Source organism: Lathamus discolor, chromosome 1 (assembly GCF_037157495.1).
Source record: "Lathamus discolor isolate bLatDis1 chromosome 1, bLatDis1.hap1, whole genome shotgun sequence".
NCBI classification, from domain to species: Eukaryota; Metazoa; Chordata; class Aves; order Psittaciformes; family Psittacidae; genus Lathamus; species Lathamus discolor.
Window position 1 is genome coordinate 7,757,279 of NC_088884.1, and position 17,639 is coordinate 7,774,917.

Consider the following 17,639-nt stretch of genomic DNA (forward strand, 5'->3'; position numbering starts at 1 on the left):
TATGTTCAGCCTCTGGGAAAGAGGAAGAAGAAAATCCAACATAAGGCTTTTTCCAAAATGGGAACTGTGAGCAACAGTGAGATACGTGCTACTTACTCACCTCAGCCCCTGGTACAGAGTTTTAATTCCTTGATGATGGTGTGCAACTGTTGAGAAATATACACATAACTTTTCTGAGCTATAGAGCAAGGTGATTTGGTACCTTTAACCTATGTAAGTCTGAGGCTTTCACAAACTTCTAAAACAAGTATTGTGTTCTCATTTCTGGTTAGGCACGTGGTAGCAGTTTCATTTCTCCTCCAGTGACATTGCAGTTGTCCATTAAGTAGAGAAAAACATTTAACAGAAGCTTGAAACAACGCTGCTACCTTTCTTTTGATGCTCCAGCTTCTAAAAACTGAAGTTTACTGTAGCACCACAAGAAAAGGCAGCTCTGTATTGCCTAGATACACCTTCGCATCATGCTCAAACACATCACTGACAGCCCAAGTGATGCTGCTGCCATCAGGGTCAGGGAAGCTTGCCACAGTGTCTCCTTTGTCATTAATGTCCAAGAACAAGCCATGTTTGTGAAGGAAAATGCTGTAGAATGATAAAGGTGTCACCTGTTTTAGAAAAAGAAGTAGTGTTAACACTTCATTCAAGGAGAGGAGGGTGGAGATTCCATGACTATAAAGAAAGGGCAGTTGCTCTAGTCACATTCAAGTGTCACTTAATCTTTGGATAATATCCACTGTACTGTATCTAAAGCTGGCAGACTGACCTTAACAGTGCAGTGAGTGCCTGCTTGCTCAAAAAGGTGTGGAAATTGTTTGAACTTACTGCAGCTGCCAAAAGCCACCTATTTTCTAAAAGCAGAAATAAGGAGGACTTGACGGAAAACAACTGAATCACCCACTTCAGTGTTTTTCCTGTGCAAGTTCTAGGAAAAAGGTGGCATGGTTCCTAGAAAAAGTAGCATGGTTAATCATAACCAGCTCCACAACTCCTGCTTGGCAATCTGTAACGGGCTCTTCACCTGCCTTGACAATAGCATGTTGCTATAAACAATGGGCTGAGGGCTTGCAACTATGGACTCCTTCTGTCAATACTGATTCTTCTACTTATAAATGGGATCTTGGTGTTCCCACAACAGCAAAACTGCTGTGGTTTAATATGTAAAAGAGAAACAATCCTCAAAGTTGATATGTGCTGTATGATGGCTGGTAAATATAAAGCAATCTTTTGTGTTTCCTAGTGAAGTATAAGTTCTTTCATACTTAAAAAAATAATACTTTGTGACATTGATGGCTACTACTACACAGTGTCAAATTTACCTTTACAATGAATCTCTTCAGGAATGGATACTGTCCTAAAGCATCCAGAAAAGGAGAAAAGAAACTGGGAAAGCAAACAGTAGATATTCCAACTCTGTATAAGCCTGTGTTTGATAATCTGATGTTGTCTGGATACCCAGGCGGGTTGTCCACAAAAGCTTCTTTATTTTTCCTGCATTAGCTCCACTCACCCAATAGCTGCAAAAAGGGAATCCACAGTTTCGTTAGTAGAGACGAGACTCAGTGTAAACTTTCTGTCTGTGACCTTGCTGAATTTCAGCTTTACAGTTAGTTCTAGATAGTGTTTTGTGCAGAGGCTCTGACAAGACAAAAAGATACCTTTAAGCACACCAACAATTTGCTACCTTCCATTTACAGCAGTGTAAGAGCATGCTTGTAGAGATTCCAAAGAGAAACTAACATGCTGTAAAACTCCTGACTGCAGTGTATGACATGACAGTTTCTTTGGGTAGTCATACCGGAGGTTGATCAGTTGGTTTTTGGCTGGTTTGTTGTTTTTTTTTTCCCCTGGAAAAGCAGCTACAGAATAGCACAGCCCATCCTCTGCCTCAGAGCTGCAGCATGCTGCATTCATAGTATGCTTGGCTAGAAACACAAGCACAACTGAAAAAAGCTTGTCCCTTCTGTGGCCCAGTACTGCTGCCAGCACAAAAATTAACACTTAAGCTGCCTAAACAAATGGCCACAAAGATAACCTTGCCTCACCTCATATCTGTGATGTCATCTTCCCCACTTGCTACTTGAATCTCTAAAATAAATCAAATTTTTCTTTGATATTTCTAATCCATTTAGGAATTTGAAAGGCAGCCCATCCACACCTAGTTAATTAACATGACCACCGATTAAAATAAGTACAAAATCACTAAGTGTTCAAAACTATTGAGATCCACACAAGCTTAAGATTTCAGGTATTACAATTCCAAATCCCATATCCTTAATTTGTCCCAGCTAAAGTCCAAGCTCCAATTACTTTCATTCGCAGAAAATATGTACAGGCTGCAGCTCAACATAAACAGATACCAAGCCTCTGACAAAAACAATAGCTTTTCTTCTATTTTTTCAACAAACTTAAAAATATAAAGCCAATGGGCTTTCAATCAGTCCCAGTCCCCACATTCACTTGTACTGATCTCAACTGAATAAAGTGCCTTGATCTCCCCGTCTATATATAAACATGAGGACCAGACCCAAGATCAGTCTACTTCCCTACAAAATGTAGCATCACCTTGTTCACTTGACAGCAGGAGGGATTTCTCTCCTGTTTTTGGATTGACTTTGTACAGGCCTAAATAAGAATCCACCACAATCAGGTTACCATCCTGATCCATTCGCACTCCATGGGGCCGGCCACATATTGGCTCACAGTCTGAAGTTCCTGAGGTGCAAAAATAGGAGGATACAACCAGGAGATTGACAAAATGAAGATCACAAAATGCAAAGGCTAAAAAGCACTTAACTATCATCCTTGAATAAACCACATCTTTAAAAGCTTCCTTAAGCTGTCTCTGAAAGTAACTTGCAAAGGAAGTGCCAGTATAATCTCAGTCATCTCTGTTCTTATTACTTCAGAAAAAATCTCCGAACCTCCGAAGAAATTAATCTGTTTTCCCAGACAATTTTAAACATGTCTGAAGAACTGGTAGGATTGCTAAATCAGTAAAACAAAATGGATTAGCTGCTGCTTATTTTATAACCCAAAGAAAAAGATGGAAGAAAACCACTTTTAGGAAAGATTTATCTAATGACTTCTCTTCAGCTGAGGGGCCCAAGTTCCACAGGTCACATGGGAATCCTAGAAAGAATCCTCAGGTAAAACTACAAAGCCCAGATCTGCCATGTTTAGTATTTTACAGTGAGTAATTTTTTTTTTGACACTATACAGTTTTGTCACCTGATGCCCTCTGCTCCAAAACACGTATTTTCCCCCAGTACTGCAGTAAGTAAGGGACAACATTCCTTACAGCTCACTAGAGCTGTAACACATCAGTAACACAAGCTGATGACTGACTGCTGCCAAAAAGTTAACAGCTGAGTTCTGGTCTCACACTGACTCATTTCAGTCTCATTTTTGGTTTCTTAACTTCTACATAGTCAATTATTTACATAAGACTCACAGAAGTTCAGTAATCTTTGAGAATTCTTTCAAATTCAGTCAAGCCTAACCACTAACACAGTGATTTCAGGGACAGGGAAAGCACCTCGGTAACTGTCACAGGTTCAGGAAAACAGGCTAAAGCCAGTCAGCTGTTTTCATGGTACCAGGACACACTATTCTGAGTCTCTGATGCCTTTGTAAGATTTGAACTGTTTCTAAAATACATTCTGACCTTAAGGCAAGAAAATAATTGGATAAATTGTGTCTTTAGACCATGCTCAAAAAGCTTTGTAGAGAAGGACTTCTATAATTTGTTTTTCTTTATTTAAATGGCCATCCAGTCTCAAGGGGTAGAGGAGTGTCTAGCTATGCATTAATCCTGCCTGCATAAAGAAGAACTACATGATCACAGTAGGTTTCTCACAACTTTGCATAAAAGAATCAGAAAAAGTTAACAGGAGCTACTGTATCACTTAAATTTCTCATTCAGTGAAGTTTATTCGAACAAGTTTGCCATTTTCACATCACAACCATTACTCACCACATTCAGACAAGTCCTGCCCCATTTGAGTAACAAAATGCAACTGATCACCACTGATCATCCAGTTTCCCATCCACAGTGCCAGTGTAGATATTACCTTAAAATGAGTACATTAGAAGACTGTTTTAAAAGGGACCAAGGCAAATGTAGGATAAATGAAGGACATTCCTCATTATTCTGAGCCCTTTCTTCTTGCTCTTAATCTATAGAGAATCACAGAATAGTCAGGGTTGCAAAGGACCTTAAGATCATTAAGTTCCACCCCCCCTGCCATGGGCAGGGACACCTCACATTAAACCATGTCACCCAAGGCTCTGTCCAGCCTGGCCTTGAACACTGCCAGGGATGGAGCATTCACAGCTCCCTTGTGCTCCAGTGCTTCCAGTGCCTCATCATCTTAACAGTAAAGAATTTCTTCCTTATATCCAATCTAAGCTTCCCCTGTGTAAGTTTTAACCAGTTACCCCTTGTCCTATCACTACAGTCCCTAATTAATAGTCACTCCCCAGCATCCCTATAGCCCCCCTTCAGATACTAGAAGGCTGCTATGAAGTCTCCACGCAGCTTTCTCTTCTCCAGGCTGAACAGCCCCAACTTCCTCAGCCTGTCTTCATACGGGAGGTGCTCCAGTCCCCTGATCATCCTCGTGGCCCTCCTCTGGACTCGTTCCAGCAGTTCCATGTCCTTTTTATGTTGAGGACACCAGAACTGCACACAATGCTCCAGGTGAGGTCTCACAAGAGCAGAGTAGAGGGGCAGGATCACCTTCTTCGACCTGTTGGTCACGCTCCTTTTGATGCAGCCCAGGATACGGTTGGCTTTCTGGGCTGCAAGTGAACACTGCCGGCTCATGTTCATTTTCTCATTGACCAGCACCCCCAAGTCCTTCTCTGCAGGGCCGCTCTGAATCTCTTCTTTGCCCAGTCTGTAGCTGTGCCTGGGATTGCTCCGACCCAGGTGTAGGACCTTGCACTTGTCATGGTTAAACTTCATGAGGTTGGCATCAGCCCACCTCACAAGCGTGTCAAGGTCCCTCTGGATGGCATCCCTTCCCTCCAGCGTATCAACCGAACCACACAGCTTGGTGTCATCGGCAAACTTGCTGAGGGCGCACTCAATCCCACTGTCCATGTCAGCGATGAAGATGTTGAACAAGACCGGTCCCAACACCGATCCCTGAGGGACACCACTTGTTACTGGTCTCCAGCCGGACATCGAGCCATTGACCACAACTCTTTGTGTGCGGCCATCCAGCCAGTTCTTTATCCACCGAGTGGTCCATCCATCAAATTGATGTCTCTCCAATTTAGAGAGAAGGATGTCGGGTGGGACAATGTCTAACACTTTGCACAAGTCTAGGTAGATGCCATCAGCTGCTCTACCCTTGTCCATCAGTTCCGCAGCCCCATCATAGAAGGCCACCAAATTGGTCAGGCAGGATTTCCCCTTAGTGAAGCCATGCTGGCTGTCACCAAGCACCTTGTTGTTTTTCATGTGCCTTAGCATGCCTTCCAGGAGAATGTGCTCCAAGACAGGAGCACAGAGATGAGACTGACTGGTCTGTAATTCCCCGGGTCTTCCATTTTCCCCTTCTTGAATATATTCTGTGCACACACAAAGCAACAAAACCATAGACCTTATTTTAAATATATTGTCATAAAGCAGAAACAGCAAGTTAAAGTTTATAAAAATACGAGTTCTTCATATGTTTATTTTAAATAAATACATTAAAAGCTATCTTAAAACTCCCTGGTTTAGCAACAAAAGCAGCAAGGATGGGACTAAAGATTCATGGGGGATATTCTCATCTCATCAGTGAAAATCAGTGAAAGCATTAGCATAGCTCACATGATCTACCTTTCTGTCCTGAGGGTTCTGCAGCATTACCAGATAGCTAAAATGTTCAGTAGGTGAAAGGAAACCATTCCGATGGCTGATCCAAAACAAGAAAGCAACCCTTCTCATCCTTCTCTTAGGACATTAAAACCCAAGGAAAAAAAACACAAGACTGGTTGTTTGGTTGCTTGTTTTTTTTTAAATTGTGATGTTTTGCTTTGGTTTTGAATCACCGGAATAATATTAAAAATGTGTAAGTTTGCATTAAAGGGCTAAGCATGTTTTTTTATTGGATACCTGCTTAGCAGTGGCTTTCTCCTCTGCTTTTCAAATGTCAAATCAACAAGGCAAAAAAAAATCAAGGGAAGTTTTCTAATCTTTTGACATTGTATTGTAACCCCAAAAACTTGTGTGCAGAGTATCAGAGGAAAAACACCAACAGTGCTTAAGCCCCACCTCTGAAAAAGTAGCATCCTCCTACCAGTTGAGTAGTCCAGGCTCTGCAACAGTGCAATGCACATGCACTCAACAAAATACACTTTTAGCACAAAGTCTGTTCACTGTCTGGAAACGTTACTCTGATTTGTCTCTTATTTATATAGATTGAACTAAAGTAAACATTATTTTCCTTACCTGTGACCCCCATTTCACCCTAACCTTATTTTACATTTAAAAATGTGCAGTCACTTGGTGACAAGTGTTAAGACAGTCCATAAAAGTTATTCTACCTTTCAGTGCCAATATTACTAAAACCCCATGGGTTCCGTCTAATGAGCACTTACACCAGGGAAGATAAACAGATATCAAAATGTCTAGCATCTGCTCACACACATCTATGGAAAAATGTTCTGAGCAAATAAGAGAGATTCTCAAAGTATCAGCTGTCAGATCTAGATTAAAAGAATTGTCTAGGATTACTGGCATACAGAAAGCACCTGTTTATTCAAAGGGAGAACTTCAGAGCCACTTTGCCTGGGAAAAAAACAGGGGCTGAACTTTGCTGTCATAAAATATACTGGGCATTCTAATGCCTCCTGAAGCACGTTGGAGACAGCTGAAACTTCTGTTTGCATACCAGATTCTGTATTTAAAGGGAGAAATCTTAGACTTGTAATGCTATTTTCTATCATGCTATGCACTAGTCTGTGATGCTATATTTAGATATACGCAGTTAGTGTGAGTGGGTTTTGCACTAGGCTTCTCTCATGGGTATCTGTAGTAAAGTGAAGGCAAACCAGAACTACTCTATCAGCAATATCCTGTCTTACTCGTACAACAAACAACATTTACCTAAATCAAGCAACACCACCACAACACTTACTACAACCTTGCTCATATTGTATGATTTCGACTGACTGAATCCAGTCTCCTAAAACATCGTTAAATTCAGGGAAGCTCCACAGTAGAATTAACACACTCAAGAAAGAGAGAACCAAGGCAGTACTTTATACAGCATCATTAAAGAGGTTAGATTTGCAACACAGAGCATTTGCAGGATTAGTCCTCATATGTAAAATATACTCCGTAAAACTTCAGTTGTGAACACTACCCTTTATGAAAATTGTAGTGAAAGAGGTGGAGAGCAAAACACAAGCTACGAAGAAAACTTAAAATAGCACCTTTGAGGAAAGCAAGAAGGAAGCAGCTTTGAGAAGACATTTGCTAGGAATGGGTGCCTCAGTGCAGGGTGTTGAGCTGGGGCCCCCCCAGGCCCATGCTGCTACAATTGAAACATTCCTAATTTCAGTTTGCATAATGGCAAACAAGAACATTCTAGGTGATAACCTCTCACCTCTGTAGCGTACAACAGAAGATGGTATCTTTCAGGTAAACATGTCCTGGAGTATTCAGTATTTCCTTGAAAAATACCACCAGCAAGGGAGGGTGTCTGAACTGTCTGGCTCAAACTGCTCTGGACTGGGAGCTGTCTACTCCTCCCTACTGGCTACTGCAGGAATCTGTTTTACCCACTTACACGTCAAGAGGAAAATAATTCCTTCAGAACAGGTAAATCCAGAGTCCAAAGCATTAAACCTGTCCCCTAAACAGAAAGTCACAGTGTCTCTCCTCTGTTTGGCTTGAACTTTCATCACAGTCCCTGCTTTGGTCACACTCTGGGTAAGAAAATTGCTGGAAGAAGAAATGGTGCTTCTCAACACCATTTCAGCCTTCTGCTAACCACCATCTGGTAAGGTTCCTGTGCCTGCCATTTTGCCCCCTCACAGCTGCCAGACAACCCAGATGAATTACGTGGATAGGTAATGAAAAGGTTTTATATTACAGTGAAAAGTTATTTTATATTCCAAGTGCTCTAAAAACATGCTTTTTGGAAACTATGCACATTTTTAAAACAACTCCATTTGCCTTTCTTTTATGGCTCCATTTGCCTTTCCTCTATGGCTGTATGTGTCCAGTGACAGCTTTTGAAATAAGAGCCTGCTGAACCCAGTAGAAACAGAAAACACACAAAACCCTACACGCATGAAAACCAACAACCAAGGCAAGCTTATCACTATTTCTATGTCAAAAGCCCAAGCTTAGACACACTTTCAGAACCATGGAATAGTTAGGGCTGGAAATGACCTTAAGATCATCCAGTTCCAACCCCCTGCCACGGACAGGGACACCTCCCACTAAACCATCCAACCCAAGGCTCTGTCCAACCTGTCCTTGAACATGGCCAGGGATTCCCATAAAAACCTTTAGCTGTTTTTTCATGTTACTTTTAAAGAATATGCCATTTGATACCTTTTTAAAATTACATTGTAATAAGATTTCTATATGTCACCAATTTGTGAGTTTGGGTTTTTTAGTATAGCTGTAGGACACTTGGTGTGCCCCTGAGAGCAGTAGACAAGCAGATGTTATGGAGTATTTCCAGTTTACAAATGCAAAGATATGGAAGACCATACAATTATCTTACTTTTAGCAATTATTCCTATTTTTCTTTCTTTGGATTTAATTCTTAGATCTTAGATTTAACTTCTCGATTCTTCTCTTTTAATAACTTGACCGAGCAGATACATCAGATGTGTAACATGTAGCAGACGTATAACTTTACTTATTTGGAAGTTATCTAGTTGCCTTCATTATCAGCAGCAAAAGACTCAGGACCTTTCAGTTGTCCTGTGAAGATTCTTTGTCCACTCTGAAGCTTTTTATTCATTTGCAAAGATCTAACTAAGGCAGGAAGTAGCTTTTCAAAACTGCAACAAGTGAATTATAAATACAACGTAAGAAAAAAGACAACAGTGGACTATAAAATCGTTTTAAGGAAAGGTAATAGGACTTTATAACAGAGATACTAGTAACAAGGTATTCCCTTTTTAAAAAAGAATTTGTTAAAACTAGTAGTATTTGTTAATATTGTTACTTCAAATTAAATTAATTCTGTGAAGCCTACAGGCCCAGGCTAAAAGGCAAGCAGACATTTTAGGAGATTTTATTTTTCTTGAAATCAACACAAACATAAAATTGCCATCATCCTAGACTAGTTTGAGCTCTACAAATGATCTCCTACATGTATGTATGAATACTGCACTAGTCAGTGTTGTTTTGCTGGAAATATGCTTGTTTTAAAAAATCGTTTCAATTTTCCAGACTTATGAGAGAAACACAGTTTCTCCTGCACATGAACTTAAAAGCCATGCTTTATACATCCCTGCAGGATGAAAAGCATTAGGGAGGTTTTGAAAGCACAGGTATTTCCCAACAAACACAAGCACTGAACTTTAAAATTAAGCAGGGCAACCTGCATGAATGGCTCTGGATCAATAGGAGATGGTAAAAAGTAAATGCTAGCAAAAGCTGCAAGGACTGCAGCTAGAAACCCTCATGCTGGGAACCTGCAAGGAAAAGAACACAGCTGTTACGCGCATAAAGGAGCAGGCGAGTAAGAAGACTCAATTTTATTTAATTATGTTTTCTTTCAGAAGTTAAACAATTCAATGCTAAAACTCAAGGCTGAAGAAGCCAAGCCAGACTGCAGCAACCCGGTGATCCCTGCCATGGAGAGGAGTGCCCGGCTGCGCCGCAGGGAGCGCTGCTGTCCTGCTCTGCCTCCCCGCTGGAGCTCCCCTGGTCTCCGGAGGGGTGATACAGCTCCTAAACCAGCCAAAAGCCACAAGGTTTCTTTTCCCAAGTTGTATTTTTAATACTACATAACTGCTGAGGCACAAGCCCAGTTACTTTGTCGATTCGAGTACTTTTAAGACCTCTTACCAACCTTTTTTACCCTGCCTGGTATTTGGTATTGGAGCATTTACTATTAACAGGTTTACCAAGTGCATAGATAAGACATAACGTGGTCGTTGTACACACGAAGCTATGAGGCCTCACATGCATCAGCTCTCAAGGAACTGTCAATCCACGAGCACCCCCTCTGCTGCAGGGCTGCAGTGCCCAGGGAAGAGCAACAGAGAGATGAAAGCAAAGTAGCTCCTGTTTATTCGATCAGGATTAAACGTTTCTGAGAAACAAAGAATAATGACCAGAAAATTAAACACGTGCTCCTGGAGAAAACCACTAAAATTCTTTTAAAGATAAAAAGTTGCGAAAGGAGATTGCAAGGGAGGACGCGGGTTCCGGCCGCAGCCCAGCACTCGTCTTCCCCGTATTTCCCTTTTGTTTCTCCAAGTTTCGTATCAGGAGGAAAACAACCCCCGCGGCTTTCCCGTTCCGCCGCGCTGGGACAGCGCCCACTGCGAGCCGCGGCCGCGGAGCAGGCTCCGTGAGGGGAGATGAGGGAAGCCCCGCTCGGGTACTGCCCGCCGGCTTCGAGAAGCAAACCATGGCGGCCCCGCGGCTCTCCCCTCCATGCCCCGCCGCTGTCCGCCGGGGCAGGCCGCTGGCCCTGGCGGGGCGGGAGGGCACACCGCCGCCCTCCTCCCTCACACCGAGCGCGGCGCTTCCATGGCGGCCCGGCGGCAGCCCCCGCCGCTCTCGGAAGCTGGCACCCGCCGCCCGGGCGGGAAACGTGAGGTACTCGCGGCTCCTCCTCCTCCGGAGGGGCCGAGCATGAGGTAAATGTGCGGAGGAGAGGTTAAGTTTCAGAGTTACGTGTGTAAATTTCAAAGTCTTGTTTTTGTTTGAGTGGCGTTTTGTCTCATAGAATCATAGAATTGGGCGGAAGGGACCTTCAAAGGTCGTCTGATCCAAGCCCCCTACATCTTTAACCGTATCAGGCTGCTCAGAACCACCTCCAGGATGGGTATCCACCACCTCTCTGGGAAACTTGCTCCAGTATTTTAACACCCGCATTATATAGCGCTTTCTTCCCTAACATCCAGCCTAAATCTCCCCTCTTTCAGTTTAAAACCATTACCCCTCGACTGGAGCACCTCCCGTATGAAGACAGGCTGAGGAAGTTGGGGCTGTTCAGCCTGGAGAAGAGAAGGCTGCGTGGGGACCTCATAGCAGCCTTCCAGTACCTGAAGGGGGCCTATAGGGATGCTGGGGAGGGACTCTTCATCAGGGACTGTAGTGACAGGACAAGGGGTAACGGGTTCAAACTGAAACAGGGGAAGTTTAGATTGGATATAAGGAGGAAATTTCCTGTTAGGGTGCTGAGGCACTGGAATGGGTTGCCCAGGGAGGTTGTGAGGGCTCCATCCTTGGCGGTGTTCAAGGCCAGGTTGGACAAAGCCTTGTGTGGGATGGTTTAGTGTGAGGTGTCCCTGCCCATGGCAGGGGGTTGGAACTAGATGATCTCCAGGTCCTTTCCAACCCTAACGATTCTATGATTCTATTGCAACAGGCCCTGCTCAAATGTGTCTCCCCATCTTTCTTATAGGTCCCCTTTAAGTACTGGAAAGCTGGTAGAAGGTCTCCCCAGAGCCTTCGCCAGGAATTTCTGCTTACAACAAGCTGCATTTCTGTATGTGATTTATTGCTACAAGGAAGGCTCATTCAGCATCAAAGTGATCATAACACAGGCTTCAGGTAAGGGAAAATAATAATAATGATAACAATAATAATAATAATCACACATCACAACTAAGTATTGCCAACTTCAACTTTAATAATGGAACCATCACTTTTCTTTTTTTACCATTTCAGTAATAACTTTAAGGGGAATAAAAATTTCCCTACAAAAATAAAACTAAGCTTGTCAAAATTATAAATAGTTTAAATGTTTGTTTTTAAAGACATACATTTTAATGTTTCCCCTGCATTCTCCCCCACCCCATCACTTAATCATTCTGGTACCATCATATAACGAAACGAAAACTGTTTGCAACAAAAGCTTTGACTGCTCAATTTGATACTAAAATTAAAGAGAAAAACTGACTAGGCTTGACCGCTTCTTTTAAATTAAAGCTGTTGTAACTGCCATTGCGTAATAATAATTAAAAAATAATAACCCCCCACATGACATCTCACAATCATTAACTGTGGACTAAGACAAAATTAAAGTTTATTTTGGTCCCCCACCCCCACCCCTTCACCCCAAATCAAGACTCATAGTGCACACAACACTGAGGTTTTTGGCTGAAGTAAATGCAGACACGCCTACTTAAAGAGATTGATAGTTTAGTTCAAGTAAAACCAAAATTCACATATTTTTATATTCCACTTTTAAACTCAAACAGTGTTTAAATATGAGCAACAAATGGTTCGATGTTGACAGCGAATATCTAATGATTACAGTTATGGGCAGATAACATAAATTAAGCAGATGTTAACAGAAGACCCACCAACATGCTGCTGCCTTCATAGAAAAACATCGTAACAAGACATAAAAGCATTCCCTGAACCATTATAAAGTGTCTCACTTGAGGATAATGTTACTAACTCACACATGCACTACAATGTTACATGTGAAATTAAAAAACAAACAAGATATGCCTTATATATACTTCATAGTTAGTCCTACTCTTAATTTATCTTAACACTTTAAAACATTTATGATTGTCTCATTAAGCTTGAAAATTCTTTTTACCAAAAAACACCTGTGAAGAGTTTAACGAAGTCTTACTAAGGAAAGGAAACAAAGGCACAATAACATCAAACAAAGGGGAAGAACAGAAGCATCTTGGAGTTTCACACAGTATCCATTAGATGTCACCAGAGTTTTAACAATTCCTTGGGAATTTAAAAAGAAACACCCTAAGGAAGGAGGGAAAAAAAAAAAATCCCACCACCTTCTGCTGCTCTTAAACCATTAGCACCTCCCCCCACCCCCCACCCCGATATAACTCATTTCCTCTCTGGCATGATAATGTCTAAAGTATCAGTTACTCAAATCTGCCTCATGCTTCTATTGCACACCCACTTCTTTGGTTTCTTTTGAACGTGCTTTTTTAGATAAATAACTCTGAAAGAACAACAATTATATTTACAGTAAAAAGATTTCTTGCTACATCTTTCCTACTTTAAAATCAAGTAAATCAGCAGTCTGCAGAATTTGGTAATCACTTTTTCAATTAAGAATTTAAAAACCATAAGGAAAAAAACCCTTCTGAATTACTAAAAGCAAGTTACGGAGCTCAGTCACCAACACAACCAATAAATGTCAATTTTCTGCTAAGCTGGAAACCTGAATGAGAAATTCTACTTTCTTTGCCTGACCGAGCCTTTAACAAAGAAGCAGAGGAAGCTATTTTTGTCTTTCAGATATGATAATGCAAAATTATCCAGCCTAAAAATGGATCACCGAGCCAGAGGAAGTATCTGACTTACAGTAAAAACCAAATGCATCTGTAGTTATAGCTTATGTCCAAACACTTGCTAGATGGGTATTTTTCACAGAGTTGAGATATTGACCACTTTTCAGAATTCAAGCAAGCAGCTTTTTAGCTTTGCTGCACTTTTCAAACCCATAATATGAACTTATGGAACCACCTTCTCCAATAATGACTTGTATGTGCAGCTCCATTTCCATTCTTATTTCGCTTTTGCCTCTCATTACTTCCCATTATTTCTATTATCTTTATTTCTTTTCCAGTGTGGATTTATGCAGTTAAAAAAACCATAAAACTTATTCACAATATTATAACATCCTAAAACTTTAATCTTGTAGAATTACTATTTTAACTTTCCTCTGTGTAAATACTATTTCCATTTAAAACCAGTCCTCCTCTACCAGCTGTTAGCTCTACTCTTTCAACTCTTACCTTCTTTTCAACTTTCTCTTTACCTTCTCCAGAAAGACCATTTTAAAGCCTTCCACAAATTTCACAGAACCACAAGCTCTCATATGCCATCCATCTACAACAGTTCTCTCACAAATTATACAGTAACTATTTGAGAACAGAAAGGTAGTGCAAATCAATTTCATCTCAAAAGATAGTGCTCCAACTAATTCTTGCCCAGTTTAATTCATTTTTATTTTAACCCATCAATTTGCACATCCTTACTTGTAAAGCTACTATTAAAGCAAAGAAGAAACAAAAAAACTTAAATCTTATTTCATAGCATCCTAGAAAATTGATTACAGTTTCACAGCTTGCACCAAGATAACTTGGAAAACTCTCTAGGCACACAAAGGGTTGCAAACTGATGTACAAACATGCAGAATCCCTTACTTGTGGGTGCAAGATGCTAAGTGACCTGGCTTACGGAACTAAGTCTATAGCAAAATTCAGGTACCCTGGCATCACAAAACAGTCTTCCCAATACAGAAAACTACTCTCTGCTGCTCTTTATAGGTTGGGTTTGGCATGCTATATTGACATTTGGTAGCGTGCATTTTTCCTGAGTGTCTTTTGGCCCCCCTTTTAACCAGGTTTCCACACCCCACCAAGGGCTTCTTCAAGTTTGTCTCTGTAAGCTGCATAACGCCTCTTTAAGATTTGCAGTTGTTCGTTTTCCTCTTTGTCCAGTATACGCAAGAAGTTTTGCAGTTCAGGAATAGTAAAAGCTTCCCACTGGAAAAAGAGAAAAGGGGAAATGATGGGTGAGCTGAACAGAAAACATACAAAAAGTTTATATATACAGTATTTTTAAACAAAATCACAGACACTCAAAACAATTTCAAACTGGACCAGTATCGGGCACCCTCCTTCCAAATCTTAGGGATCGGAAAACATTTTTCTGTCTTAAACTGTGTTTTGTTATGCAAGTAGCAGTGGGTCTAACCACAAAGTAAATGTAACAAGAAAAAACAAAAAATTCTGCTTCATAAAAAAGGAACCTTCTTGTCAGCACAGATCAAGAAGGAGCCCACTCATCCATGATGTTAAACCAACACACAGGAACAGCATGAGTGTTAACATACCATGACTTCTCCAGTTTCATGCTCGCGTAAAACAAAACTAAGCATTTCTGGTTTGGGGCCTGCCACCAAACGCAGGTAGAGGGGATGCTCCCGGTCTGATAGCTTGCATGTATAAACTGCAGGAGAAGAAAATCACAACTTAATTATCATCTTCATTTATGGTGTTTCAAACACTTTGAATGATTAATGCTAGAAAATCTCAGAGACGAGCATGTGTAGCCACAAAATTTACACATTCTACTTACTGTCTACATATAAGTCTACATACTGGTTTTGAGGAAATGAGTTTTAGGGAGGAGCTGATCAGGTAACTGATGGCAACACTACGTCGACATAGGAATGAAATGGCCTCTAGTCAAAACAGTTCACCATCTGAATACATGCAGGGGAAAAACACAAGAAAAAAAAACCCACAACACAGATCGGTTGATCTAACTGATTTAAAACATCAGAGCTGTGGTATCTGATACCTTTTCCACTTAGAAATCTCTTACACAAAATCTAAAAGACAACTCTGCCTGCCTGACATGGTTGGTGTGACTGACAGCCAGAAACATCTGAACTCCCAAACCTGCCCTCAATGTCCATGGAAGAAGGTGGATTCTACATGCAAGAACACAAGGTTGGCAAAATGTGCTTTTCACTAAAAATACCTCTTGTATCTTCTGCTATTTCCGAACATAATATACAAGAAACTAACAGCAGGCAGTGAGGTGGGAGAGCCATATGCGCCAATTGACACACACAAACACAACAGACATGTCCATGATGCTTGCCACCTCAAGAGCTGTCTGCCAGTGCAAGGACTTCAGATGTCCCTGACACCAAGGTTTCTCTAATTGTTAAAAACCTGTCCTGGAATTTGGTCTCACAAAGCTGCAGTATATCAGGCCAGCTCAAATTGAGAGCCTGATAACGGGGCATATCAAATAAAATATAATGGACTGCAAAGCACAGGAGATCCCTGTGGATGGCTTAGTAGGATACTTTGTCCTTTGTGAATTACCCTGAAATATCCCCAGACCACTCTCTCACACTTGCTACCTTTCATAAGCAAAAAGACAAGAGTGAGCAACTGTCACCCCCATTTATCTGAGTTCTTCCACCCTGTTTATTTCAAGTATTCCTGTGGCAGCACTCCCTCCCCAAACTCCTTTACTACCAAAATGCCACAAGCTTAACTTATACCTTGGTCTTCCTTGTGGCAGCGTTTATAAAGTGCAAACTTCGCAGGGTTGTCAGCCACGAAAAACTTTTTGAGCAAGGCCTCAATAACTTCTCGAACAGTGTTGGTGCTACTGATGTGAAGGGTATTCACGCAGCCCTCCGGCAAGTAAAAAGCAGTTTCATTATTGCTGTGAGGACATCTGCCCTGGCTCTGGGAAGACTGCACAGTGATCGGTCTGCATAGTTCCATCTGAACTTTGATGAAGCCAGTGTAAATCCCATTTGCATTCTGCAACAGGAGGAAAGTACTGTTAAAATTGGTAATGACTAATTACAGCCTGCTAGTGGAGTAGACAGATTAAAAATGGTTATAGCAAACACAAATGCCACTGTAACACATGACATCTTGTAGGAAACGTATTGTTTCAATAGTTCAGACATTCATTCCTTTTGGTATATCTGCTGAATGGTTTTTTTCCCCCTAATAATAACTCCTGGGTTCCAAGAGTATTAGGATCTCATCCAGCAACATGTACTACAAACAGGTGGTGTTTTCACATTAGAAGAGAACTATGAAGTGACAATGACTGTCATGCATCTTTAACATCAGATTTTATACAGAAATACAGAAATCATTTCCCACATTTCAGCTGTGCTTGTCAAATTAGTCTAAGGCATTTCGATGTTCAAATCACGCTGGAATTAACAAAGAACCAAATATATCCCAATCTAATCAACATTTCAAATTCTGTATTCCAGTTGCTTCTGAAAGACAAAACAAAAATGATCAAAACTTACTGAGCTAGAAAACTTTAGGCAATCTGGTTTTAGGCACAGTAAGTCCTGACCCCCATACAAAACAAGTAATAAAAACCTTTCTAGTACATAGTCACACTTATACGGCTTACAGTACAATGGAATTTCAACATTTCCATATACTATACACCCAGAGGAGGATGTAATGTATGAGAAAATCTGGACAAGGCAATGACTGAATAGCAGCTTGCTGGGCAGAGACGTGTTTTATTAGTATGGTCTGCACCGACCCTTATACCTAGTCCACAGTCCTCGGCAATAAGAAGTCTGTACGGATTCCACTGTGTGTTGTCTGTGTTCTAAGGGAGGGGGGAAGGAAGTCTCCTCAAGCTGAAAACCCGTACAGCTACTCTGAAAAGTAAGTCTCCTAGAATAAATATTTAAATTTGTTAACTTTTCTCATTGGTTGAACATCTTCAGAGATACCTGACAAAAATTTATCTACACAAACAAGACAAATATATCTTCACATTTACCAGCGGAAGATTTTCATCTGACAAATTTCCATCTTAGTGTCCCTCCAAGTTTATCTTAAGGAACTTTCAAGTGGTATATACATTTGTTTCTACTACAGTTTGTTTCAATCCATGTAAAAGAGCCACATGGATAAAAACTTTCCAGATGTGGTAT

The 17,639-nt window shown here is 41.0% G+C and overlaps 1 protein-coding gene across 1 annotated transcript in view; it reads right to left on the bottom strand.

Annotated features, from left to right (window-relative positions):
• Positions 1 to 11,808: 11,808 nt before the first annotated feature.
• The window catches only part of RASSF3 (Ras association domain family member 3), a 53,671-nt gene continuing 47,840 nt past the window's right edge, over positions 11,809 to 17,639 (bottom strand). The window contains exons 3-5 of the mRNA XM_065682573.1: positions 16,215 to 16,482; positions 15,027 to 15,142; positions 11,809 to 14,676 (exon numbers count right to left, since the gene is read on the bottom strand). Coding sequence (XP_065538645.1) covers positions 14,527 to 14,676; positions 15,027 to 15,142; positions 16,215 to 16,482 — 534 coding nt within the window. The 3' untranslated portion in view covers positions 11,809 to 14,526. The remainder of the gene's footprint in view (positions 14,677 to 15,026; positions 15,143 to 16,214; positions 16,483 to 17,639) is intronic.